This window comes from Diplotaxodon limnothrissa, linkage group LG3 (assembly GCF_057381915.1).
Source record: "Diplotaxodon limnothrissa isolate DT_005_m linkage group LG3, D_limnothrissa_male_GT1.1, whole genome shotgun sequence".
NCBI lineage: Eukaryota > Metazoa > Chordata > Actinopteri > Cichliformes > Cichlidae > Diplotaxodon > Diplotaxodon limnothrissa.
In genome coordinates, this window is record NC_140598.1 from 27,386,837 (window position 1) to 27,399,402 (window position 12,566).

The 12,566-nt window shown below is 41.2% G+C and overlaps 1 protein-coding gene across 1 annotated transcript in view; it reads right to left on the bottom strand.

The window, feature by feature from the left end:
• Window positions 1-2,953: 2,953 nt before the first annotated feature.
• Window positions 2,954-12,566, bottom strand: part of LOC146635167 (uncharacterized) — a 53,646-nt gene continuing 44,033 nt past the window's right edge. Inside the window, exons 6-9 of the mRNA XM_085350048.1 lie at window positions 7,401-7,522; window positions 7,155-7,256; window positions 5,544-5,628; window positions 2,954-3,230 (exon numbers count right to left, since the gene is read on the bottom strand). Coding sequence (XP_085206174.1) covers window positions 2,954-3,230; window positions 5,544-5,628; window positions 7,155-7,256; window positions 7,401-7,522 — 586 coding nt within the window. The remainder of the gene's footprint in view (window positions 3,231-5,543; window positions 5,629-7,154; window positions 7,257-7,400; window positions 7,523-12,566) is intronic.

Genomic DNA, 12,566 nt, shown 5'->3' on the forward strand with positions numbered 1-12,566 from the left:
AGTGTGAGGAGCTAGAGTGAGACCACTGAGCTCTGCTGAACACACACACGTTTATTTTACATCATTGGGAACGAGTTCGTGATCAGAGGTGAAATATACGTGTGTGTCTAACTATGCAAATATTAACAACATTTCTTACATTTTAGAAAATACTACACCCACTAATAAAAGCATTTCTTAACATTAGTGAAAAAATAGGTTGTAGTTTTCTTTTTCTTTTTTTAATGGTTTGTTTATTGAACGCTGACAATTTATTTATATTTTGTGAATTAAATATTAATTGACATTTATGGGTTTTAATTTGTATCACATTTGCTACATCTGACATTTATTTTGGCTTAAAATTGGGTTTTGAAATTTATTTGTGTTTTTATGGGACAAACTCTTGAGGAATTAATCATGTAAAAGTCTCAAAACCCCACAAAAAATCATTCAACTTACCTCCAATAAACATATACCTCCTTATGAATGACAGCTGATATTATTTGTTATTATTATAATTGCAATATTACTTTGCAGCGTGTTGCACAGGTCCAGAAAGCGTACATCCATATTTCAGAAATGCCACAAATACAAAATAATATATAAATCCACAACACGTCCCCGTCACATAGAAACATGAAATAATTGAACTAAATACTCAGGTCTCGATGCTCATGGCAGTCAGAATAAGTCATTAAAAAGAAAGCTACTCCTGAAACACATCTCAGACACACTTGGACACACACAGTGACAAGTCCTAACAGACTGCCGCCAGCATCATGTCTTCACACACAGAGACAATAATTATTAATATGGCAAAAAGACAGATCAATTTAAAAAGCAAAAGGAAACACAGCTAAATCTCACCTGCAGAGTCGACCACAATGAGGATGACAAACAGCAAAGTCGAGCAGAGCGACGCAGTTACAGCAGACATTTCTGATGTCTTTCAATAACATAACCCAAGTTCAAAAAAACCTGACAGCATTACTCTTCACTGACTGAAATGCAACCATCCAAAGGAGTCATGTCACAACTGTGCAACGTTAATAACAGTTAATAACAGAGCAGACTTGATCACACCTGAGTTTTTAACGGTTTCAGTTCCTGAATAATTTTCACATGTGACTTATCTCCATGTTTAACTGCAGCCTCCAAAAAACAAGCTGTGTTGGAGCCACAGAGAGCAAATCTTTTGTTTGTTATGGAGCACCAGGGAGGAGTCTCTGTGTGCATCTGATTACAGGGAAAGAATGAACCAGTGGAAACGCCCGCATAAACGCGTACAGACAAGCTACATACCACAGCAGTGAGGCTGTGAATGCAAATGACTGAGATGGGGTTTTTTTTATATTGCATTTGATGAAGCCTGACAGCTTCTTCATATGAATTCATTTATCATGATGTGCTTCACAGAGTCGCTGTTACATGTCGCTTGTTGTAGTTCATCTCAAGTTGCATTTACCTCATTTTTTGACTTGCTGAGGCCTGATGACTTTTGGTTTTTTTGGCATGTAAAACATGGGAATTAAAACAGGCTGTGGTTTCTTTTGCTTGTGCCTGCATAATACGGTAAAACATTCACATCTACAAATAAAACCCTTTCCACTAGGACAAAAGATGGCAGTAGGTGAGTCTGATCTGATAACACCTTTGACTTTTCACCTTATTGTGAAGGAGGGGTTTGTGAGCTCCGAAGAAGCTGGGAGTATGTGAACTGGGGGGCAGCCAACTTTGATAAAGGGCATTTGGCTGAAATTGTTCTGTTATTATGTAAAAAACAAATGTTGGAATAAAAAAAAGAAAAACAGAAAGAGAAAGAGAGAGTTTTCAGCTAAACCACAACTGTAAACTGATATTATAATTGTTTCCTGAGCCAACAGTGGAGCAATGAAGTCAACTCAACATGAGTGCAGAATATCTTCAGTTCATGCTTTGAAACTGCATTATATGAAGAAACACACTGGGCCAGCTTCTCTTTACACCTACAGCAGCTGCTCAGACATAGAAACCCAACCTTGTTTTTTTTCAACCGATTTTTGGAATATCAACAAATTAAATCCATAGTAAAAAAGAAAATTAATCCCAGTGAAGCTGAATTACAAACACCACCAAGTGTGGTACAATTTATTTAATCTAAAACCCCCCAAATTATTGTCTAAAATACACAGAACACTTTCTAAAATAGATGAATCAATATCCCTTCCTATTGCAAAATGGGAAGCAGATTTATCGATCAGCTTAGACCCAAACCTTTGGTCTCAGATATGCTTAAAAACCTTTCAATGGATCAGAAATCCCAGTTTGCAATTAATACAATACAAAATATTACACAGAGTGCACTATACTGGTCATAGGATGTCCAAGATGGGCTATACGCCTTCCAACAACTGCTCACACTGCACAGCAAATACACCGGACAATTACATCCACGCTCTTTGGTTCTGTCCACCAGTTCAGAAGTTTTGGCGTGAGATATGTGAAGACTTATCAAAGTGTCTGAAATGTAACAGTCCAGCCTCCCCTTTAGTATGCTTGCTGGGCAACTTGGATGAGGTCACTGCAGAAATAAACACAGCCCACGTTGCTTTTACGGCCCTATGCATTGCCAAAAAAATGGTCCTCATTAACTGGAAAAATAAAAATAATCTTAATTCTAACCAATATAAAAACCATCTAACAGATCACATTAGTCTTGATACAACATCTGCCATCACATTTGATCAATCCCTTTGGGCTCCTTTGATTGGCTTCATCACCTAGTGGGGGTGGGGGGTCATGGTTTGGTCCTGCCTTCGCTATTGTGGTTGACATGGGGGTAGGGAAGGCCCTAGGGACGTTTTCCCTGGAGGGCCTAGCCAGGGGAATGTGGCCATGACCTGGTTAGGGGCTCTGGTGGCTCTTAGATGGTGTTTTCCTTGTGGCTGCGTACAACGGAGATGAGGGGGGGGTCTGTGCTGGCGGACGTTGGTTACTGGCCTGGTAGCCTGGCTGCCCCTGGGTGGGTCCGGGACGGGCGTGGAGGCTTGAGGGTCTGGGGGTGCTCCGCCCCCGGCCTGGGGTGCTGGCTGGGCCTTGGGGGCTTGGGTCCTGGCTGTTGTGTTGCCGGAGCAGTGGGCGGGTGGGTGCAGGGGGGCTCAGCCCCAGTGCAGGGGACCTCTGGTGCATCGGCCGAACTAAGGGGCTCTCTAACTGGTGGGTAGGTTGTTATATCTTTGCAGGTGGTCTCCTCACTACAGGAGCTCACTCTGCAGGTGGGGGGAGAGATATAGGAGAGGTGGAGAATGAACTCAACCTGGGTGTCTATTGTCTTGTGTAGTTTGGGAGATGATTGGATGATGGGGTGGGTGCAGTTTTCTCTGGGGTGGAGTCGGGTGGGCTGCCCCGGACTCTGTGGGGCTGGGCGGTGCTGCTGCTACGGGCCCTGGTTCGGATGGGCCTGGGCCCCCTTGCCCTGGTGGGTTCCAGAGTGTGGGGGTGCCTACTGGGGTCAGCGAGGGAGCTGACCCCAGAGTCCATGCACACTCTTTAAATGTGCATGGACTCCTAAAGCTCATTCTCCTGTCTGTTTTTGTGGTGTTATTATTATAGAGCACCATAACAGTAACAATAAGTCCACTGGTGGCATCCTTTACACCACTGCATATGATCCATTCACTGAGTTTGGTGAGGCTTGCATGCAGCTGCTAGCTTGTTGCTGTGTAGCAACTGACTCTGCAGAAAGTTTGTGCTGACCCCATTCCATGATTTTATATGGCAAACTTCATCATGGCTAAGTTGCTGTCATTTCCAGAATCTTCCACTTTGTAATAACACCACTAACAGCTGACTGTGGAATATTTAGTAGAGAGGAAGTTTTACACTCCTGTCACTATGGAAGTGATTGGAACACTTGGATTCAATGACTTGGATGAATACTTGGGGCTGTGCAGTTCACTTCTAAAACACTGTTATACCTCTGCAGTCCTACAATTTTAATAATGAAGCAACAGTGCCATCATGAGGACAGAATCAAACATTGCGCTGGATAATTTTGAAGAAAGAACAGAGGTGAGATGAGGAAACAATAAATATCATGCAAACACTTCCACCACGAAAGCAAAATTACATGTCCTGTTATTCAGAAATAAAAACTATGCATTCTCAAACACACATTTCCTCTTCTCAAGCATCTCAGTGCACTTTGTTTATTCTTTGTTTTCTGCATTCAGAAAATGTGTATTAGGTAGCCACAGCCAAATAAGTCAAATTTTCCATCTCACACTTCAAAAGTGTATGAGAACCTGTCCACTGAAAAGGACAGGAATGAAGAGCCCCTCTGGAGGGCAGGTGTCCAGTGGTGAGTTAACAGGGCTGAAAGACGGGAGACAGAGTCCCTAACCAGCAATCAGATGCGGTGATCCAGCGCCAAAACACTGGGGCGGCTCAGGTCGTCCCTGGCCTCCTAAGTCCTGTTGAAGCCTGAGGCTGGGCAGAGATGGACCTCCTGGTGTGTTTCAGATCAGTGTTCTGCTGCACAATCCAAGCATGTTTCAGCTTGGTACAAACAGATGATGGGACATTTTCCTTCAGGATTAAAAAAAAAATTGTTCATAAATTTCGAAAATAAAATAATAAAAATGGAACAAACGAAAACATACACTGGTATCTCATTTCTGTCTTTATTTTTCTTTTTTACATTTGTCAGAAGGTTAACAAACACTCCAGGTTTGGGTTATCTTTGTTCAATATTAAAATTAGTTTAAAATACATGTGACAAAAGTCAAGAAGTCGTCAGAGTCACAAATTCATGAGCTTCAAGTTTATCAGAAACCAAAACCATTCAGCTCTGTAAAAAAAATTTCTGTGTCAGCTGCTGCTGGTTGGTTTCAAGGTGAGAAAAAAGTCTTCGACATCAAACAGACACCTTTACTGTATTGAAGCTGTTCTAACCAAAGCATGATGATCCTGTTTTTTTGTTTGCAGCTCTTTGGTTTTCGCTGTATTCTGCAGACAGGTGGGTGTCGGTTAGCCACAGCAAAACAGCAACAAATCAAAATTTCCACAGGACGTATTTTAGAAACCCAGAGACCCACGTGAGAAATGCAAGTGAGAGCGAAAATTTGTTGATGTTGCAGAAATCCAGGAAACACAAAAAAGCTTTGTTTGGTGATTTTTAGCTTTTTCAACCAAGATGAAAATACTTATAAAAATCTCTGTAACATGTGGATGTCCTCTAGTCTGAGGTGCTGGGATGAACCAGTTAGAGACCAGCAGCTGGACGTTAGTGGTTGGACTGGTGGACTACTTCAGTGAACAGTAGACGACGTCTGGCTCTGGTTTAAAGTCTGAACACAAACATACACAGTTCAAACAACAGGAAACATGATTACAAGCTTTGTAGTTTAATCAAGACCTCCAGTCTCCACCTCTCTGCATCACAAACATTCCCAGTTCAGACTGATTAAGTGTGAACTGGGATGCGGTTTGAGGTTGAGCCAGGATGTGGTTAGCTTAGCATGGCAACAGGATGAGCAGCTAGCTTGTTTCTGTCCTAAGTTAAAGATAAAGAGCAGCTGTACCTGGGACTCTTCGTTCTGATGGCTGTCTGGCCATAACTGACGTCTTCAGTTCTCCCTCCTGGGTAGACTACCACTGAATCCGTCTCTGTAGAATGAAACACATCTAAATTGCTGCACGCACAACAACTGCATTGCTTTTATGTTATTGCACTAAAGCTATTGCAAAACATTCTTCTTTTTTGTAAAGTGGCACAGTAAAGAGATTAAGCGATAACAACTATGGCTGTTTTCTTATCTGAACTCATCTGCTGTGAAACAGTTGTACACATGAAGGTTTCTTTGACACAGGACGACCACAAAGCTGTCATAGCGCCGTAAATGCTGACTGATGTATTTCACCATGGAGCACAAAGCAAACATCACAGCATTAAGGCTGCTATTCAGCCTTAGTTACAATCAGGTACAGAGAAGGCTCATGTTAATTAGAATCTTCAGGAAGATGAATGTTTTTCTTTTTTTTCTGCACAGCACTAAAATGAATGCTAATGTTCATAGATTCTGGTTGCTTGCTTTAGTATCTAGCTAGCCCTCGAAAAGGGGAATGAGCATAAAGGGAGTAACGTTGTTTCAGAAGCAGGTAATTTCAAATGCAACATGTCTATCAACTTAATAAACATCAGCAAACACACAAACTGTTTGTGTGCAGTTTGTCTCACAGTGTGTTGGTAGCTAAAGGTCCGGCTTTGGGACCATTAGCAGCTCACAGGGACTGAAAAGAAAGAGAGCTAACTTCACTCAGAGATGGAGAAAGATAAGAATAGAGGAAAGGAGAGGAAGAAGAGAGCTTAAAGTTAAAATATGTGTTATGTTTTATTCAAAAACTTCCTTGAAAACAATCTGCAGTTTAGGTTTGTCACATTGTGATGGATTTAGTGTGTGACTGCTGCACAGCGGCTGTGATTTCATGGTCAGAGTTAGCTTACATCAAATGTAGCAGAGATCAATTTGAAACTAAGCTGATGACACTGACATTCATTTACTAAATTTCACCTTTGCACTAACTTTATCCGGTCTAGTATAAGGACAGTGTGTACACAGTGTACTGTAAGTGTATTGGACGGAAATCAGTCAAGATAGCGTGTGAAACATCTGCTCACAACTTCTTGAATTCAATTTACAGAGAACAGGAAACCTCAGGGCAGCAGATCATAGCCAACTAATGGGATTTTCCCCACATTGAACCACCGTGTGAGGTTCAGTGTACAGATATTTTCTACTTAGATAAAAAATATCAGTACTTTTGCCACCTCTGGTATTGAAACAGAGACAGGACAGATTTTTTTTCAGATAAACAATGAACAACCCTGTGTTGAAACAGCTGCAGCTGAAGTGTTTTCTTTCTATCAGAAACAGGATGCTGGACGACTGCAGAGCTGTTAGCTTCAGTTAACCACTGTTAAAAACATGATTGAGAAAATGTTCTCGTACCCATTTCATACCAAACTATACTCATAATGCACAAAAAGGTCACACATTTGCAGGTCCATTAAATTCTTCACTCATATTTTCTGTAAATATCCCCAAACTGTAAAGCTACACAGAAACACTCTTAGAAGAAAATCCGACAACTCAGAAGAAATTTTGAAAACATCCTCCTCGACATAATATTACCTCTCTGTTGTCTGATTGGCTGCTGCTGCTGATTTGATATCTTGATGGCGTCATACATGACATGAGTGATGATTTCATCTTCTAAAAAATCTTTATGATATTCTGAAATTTTCAAAAATGAAAAATAATCTAAATTAAATATTTAAACAGAGATTAAACTTAAATTGTTACTGTGGTCATAATAAATGTGAACTTTATTCTACTAAACAAACTCAGACGTGAAAAATCAGGAAGTCTGAGTCTCACCTTCAGGTTTCCTGTGAACACATCGTCTCACCAACAGAACCAGTAACACCAGTAGAACCACAACACAGACAGATCCAAAACATGACAACACAGAGAGAACAGGAGGAGAGAGTGATGGAGGTGGAACCAGGAGGAGGTGTGGATGTAGGTGGAGGTGTGGATGTAGGTGGAGGTGTGGTGGTGTGTTCCCCTATAATAAAGCAAACACAGTCATTAAGTTGTCGTCACATTGTGAATGTTGAAAGCTGCAGAAACACAGACAGGTGAGTGTGTCACCTGTGACAGTGATCCAGCTGGATGGAGACTCTCCATGACCGCTGATGTCACACTTGTAGAGGCCTTCATCAGACCTGGAAACATGCTGGATGGTCATGTGACCTGTGGGCCGCTTCCTGATGAGGGAGCCATCTTTATAGAAAGCAGCTGGGAGGTTGGAGGGAGTGGTCTTTGTTTTACAGAGCAGAGTGACGTCATCTCCCTCCATCACAGGGAGGACAGGACTCTGCAGGATCACTGATCCACCTCAACACAGAGACAAACTACAGCATTTCATCCATTTACACACAGCTTCATCAACACTAACTCCACACACTCAGCTTACCAGTGACTGTCAGGTTAACCATGTTACTGATGGGACCCTCTCTGGACTCACACCAGTAAACTCCACTGTCCCATGTAAAGAGGTTCCTGATGCTACAGGAGGAACCAGTTGGTTTTCCCCACCCATCTGTACACTGACTCCTGTGTTGTGTGCTTGTGTTTCTCCTCAGAGTCCATCCAGCAGAGCTGTCGTCCTCCTCACAGCTCAGAGACACAAAGTCTCTTTTAAAGAACTGAGAGCTGCTGGGACTCACAGTCAGACGAGCTGTGAGGGTTACAATGAGAAAAATACATTTGAAGATAAATAAATAAATAAAGATATTGGATTTGTTATACTTTTGTCAAAACTGTTATAATTCTCTAATGAATCCTTCATTTCATCAGTTTATATGATATATCCACTGTGAAACATGAACCCAATCAGGTCATATCAGTGAGCATTTCTCAGGTTTAAACTGTGACAGAAGAAGGTTACTGACCTTGGTTTGTTGTGCAGCTCAGCAGTGAGATCAGAACTAAAGAGAAATGACACTCAGGTTGATTTGAGGTGAACATAAAGAACAACTCCACACAAACAGCACCAACAACTGTGCCTCTATGAGGCCTCTGTATTATTACTTTTTTTGTTAATGGTTACATTCTTTCTTAGCAACATCCAAAGATTTCTGGAGTAATTGTTTTATTGGAATAAGATAACAACTCTTCATTCTCCTCATAAAAAACTGGGTACACAAGACTAAATTTTAATTAAAACATAACACCAACTGTGGCCATCAGTGTCAGCTTATAGACCTTCTTGGTGTCAGATGTAGTCTTGAGCAGTCTTGTAGGAATGGGCTCTAAAAGACACATTGATGGTTTGGAGGATGTAATTACTGAAATTACTGAACTCAAAAATATCACTTGGAGGAAAATTGTCTAAATAGATATCAGTGGTGTTGAAAGTAGCTATAGTACATTTATTTTTGAACAACTCCATGAAGTTACTAGATAACATTAAAGAAATGGTTGCTCAAGAGAGCGCTGACTTTTTGTCAGCCTGACTACAGTCATAAAATTTCTGGTTGTTCTTATTTTCTTTAAATCTTTCTATAACCAAGATGTGCAGTAAGATGTTTTAACTTTATTGATGACTTTGTTTGTTTGTTTGTTTGTAAATAAAGCAGCAAACTACTTTTGCAGGCTAAATGGTGATCTTCCAAATTATGGCCTGTATTTATATAGCACTTTACCAGTCCTTAAGGACCCCAAAGCGCTTTACATATCCAGTCATCCACACATTGGTGATGGCAGCTACATTGTAGCCACAGCCACCCTGACAGAGGCGAGGCTGCCGGACACTGGCGCCACCGGGCCCTCTGACCACCACTAGTAGGCAACGGGTGAAGTGTCGTGCCCAAGGACACAACGACCGAGACTGTCCGAGCCGGGGCTCGAACCGGCAACCTTCCGATTACAAGGCGAACTCCCAACTCTTGAGCTACGATCGCCCCATGAGATTAGTGAGACACCACTTCCTCTCCAGCGCACACATTATCTGTTTTAAGTTGCACATTTGAGATTTATACGAGGGAGTCAAGTACTTCTAAATTTGAGGCTTTCTTTTCACAGGAGCAACAGTATCCAGAGTCATATATAGTAAGGAAGTAAATGTAAGATCAACGACTATTGTTGCCTTCAGGTAGCTGCTCTTCTCTGTGTGGCTACAAAGCTTTGAAGAAAATAACACAATTGAATGAAAACTCTCACAAAGAGATCTACTGTGATGAAATCTGTTCAGCTTTTCACTGCCTGCTGTGTTTCCTCGACTCCTGAGCAAAGATAAAGAGTCAGTTCAGACCTGCAGTTGGTCCTCGTGGTGTTTTGAACTTGAATTCAGCCTGATTTGTTTTTCATGTCTTCTCCTCCATCATCAGTTATCAGGAGAGCAGACAGTCAAAGTACAAGAATTCAAACAAACACAGAGATTCTACTTACAGAGCAGACACAGCACAGATGTTTCCTTCATCGTCCTTCTCACTCATTTGAGCTTTTTTTCATTTCTGTCACTGACACCAAGTAAAGCCCGCCCTCTTCCTCTGAGCACCAGCTTTCTATTGGTTCGAATTGTAGTGATGGTGGAAGGACTGACTATTCTTCATGGAAAGATACAAGTCATCCACTTATCCAAAACCAATGTAACTTTTAACAAACTGTTGTGTTTTTCAGTTTTTATTATTATCATTTTTTACTCTTTTTAGAAAACCAAAAACTTTATACTGAAAGCTAAGAAACAGGAATCAAACCAGGGATGCACTAATGTGTTACACGTTACACAAATCATATCCTCAGACTTCGGAGCCAAAGGAAGAATGTTTCAACCTCAAAGGAGCTTGCAAAGAAGATCGGCTTCTCTGATGAGACGCGAAACGTCTTCAAGCAACTTAAATAAGTCCAGACTTCTTTGCAAGCTCCTTTGACCACGATGACCTGGATGACTGAGAACCTTCACAGACACAATGTTTCAACCTATTCTTAAACAGTAGTTTTCAGTGGCTAAGCTTAATCAAGTAGCTTTAAATAAAATTTTTACCCACAAGCAAAAATGTAAAGATTAAATGATCCAAGTTTTTGATGAACTGCTGCGAACTGTAAAAGAACAAATTCACCCCCTACTGGTCATTAGAAAGAATGCAGGTTTAACATTAACTGTAGCTTGTCCTTTGAAACCCATGTGTTTCGTCCATGTATGGTCTATGTGTGTGACTCATTGCATAAATAGTAAAACATAATTAAAGTCTGAGATTATAAATAACAAAGAGATTTTTTTTGTTTTATTAAAATACCAAAGTTCAAGTAAAATGATTAAAAACATGTTTATATTGTTTAAAATAAGTTATCTTTCCTTTGTTGTGACTTGCTTGTGAAAACTGTATTTTCCTACGCGGATATGGTCTGTGAAGGTAGCACACGGAGTGCAAGAGGAGAAAAAAGAAAAAGAGCAGGAAGAGTGGGGGCGGTGGTGTTTATGATGACGCAGAGCAGGTAGAGAAGTTAGCTTGTTTTCCAGTATTTCCAGTGAGTGAGTTTCGACATTTCATCAAGAAAAGTTACAGTTTGTGTCTGTAAGCAAGTTGGCAAGTCATGGTAAAGTCTCAGCTTGAGCTGGCAGGACCAGATGAGACTGAATAATACATTTTAATCAAACTAAACGATTCCACGATGGAGCTGTATCCCCTCAGCAGCCATACTTCTTCTGACCTGGTGACCTTTCAGTGTAAAGATGGCTGCAGTGTGAACAAAGCAGCATGCAGGTGAGAAAGAGAAAGAGAGAAAAAGTGAGTGCTAGTAGGATTACAACAAACAAGGGAACCGCTGGAGAGAAAGAAGTGTCAGAATTTTCTATTTATGAGCCAGACAAACTCATTTAGATGGACAGAATCAGGACATTTTAACAACTCTACATCTTATCTTACAGCACAGTGTTGATCTTAGTTTGTCTGAGGTGAAGCCTTATTCATGTAAACATTACATTATTTTCTTTAATGGCTCTGTAGCAATGCCATGTCAGACCCGACAACATATTTATGCCCATAATACTTTATTGACTTTATTCTTTATGGTTGCTGTTCACACACATGGCTGCAGCTTTCCAGCTGTTAGCCGATCACATGTCACCAATAACAACAATCATAACAGTCAGGAAGAGCTTTTTATACCGGCAAGACATGAATGCAGATGCTGCGTCCATCTCACCTGCAGCGGCATCACAGACCATGCCCCACCACAGGTTCGTTATAGACTTTGTTGTTTCTTGTTACGGGAACAGACTCAGATCTCAGTTTGATCTCTCAGTCTGCTGCAGGGAGATTCTCTCAGTGAGCAGTAGGGATGGGTATTGTTTAGGTTTTATCCGATACTGGTGCCAAACCGGTACTTTTGAAACGGTGCCGGTGTTTAAACGGTGCTCAAACCGGTGCTTAAAGAATGGAGAACACAAAATTGGTCCAAAAACCTCTCATGTTCAGTTGGTTTTTTTTGTAAAAAGATAACAATGTTAGCCTTTTCTGCAGCTATGGGGCATATATAGTATCACTCTTGGCTGGAAGCAGTGCTTAAACAATGGAAAAAACACAAACTTTGTCCAAAAACCTCTCATGTTTAGCCGTTTCCCTCTTTTTCTTTGGTCATTTTAGCCTTTTTGGCCAGGGTGAAGGGAGTATCTGCCATCAAACAAGAAGACAGCCGCATGTAGCTATGATGATGTTTGCTAGTTCACCTTACATGCATTAATGTAATAACGTGGTTAGCCTACTCAACGTAAATTACACACGAACAACATTAAGCTACTCACGCAGAGAAGAACGGCTGCTGCTGCATCATCATCCTCATCATTTCTGCTACACTGGCAGGGCTAGGGGCCAGGACTCTCCTCTTCGTGTTTTTGGGGGATGTTGCTAACTCCGGGTCCGATAACAGGCACCACACCCGCAGTAGATGTGCACGGTGTGAGGTCTTGCAGCAAGCTATCAAATACGGCGCATTTCTGGGCTTTTAAAAAAAAAAACGCTATGCGTCGCCAGGTGT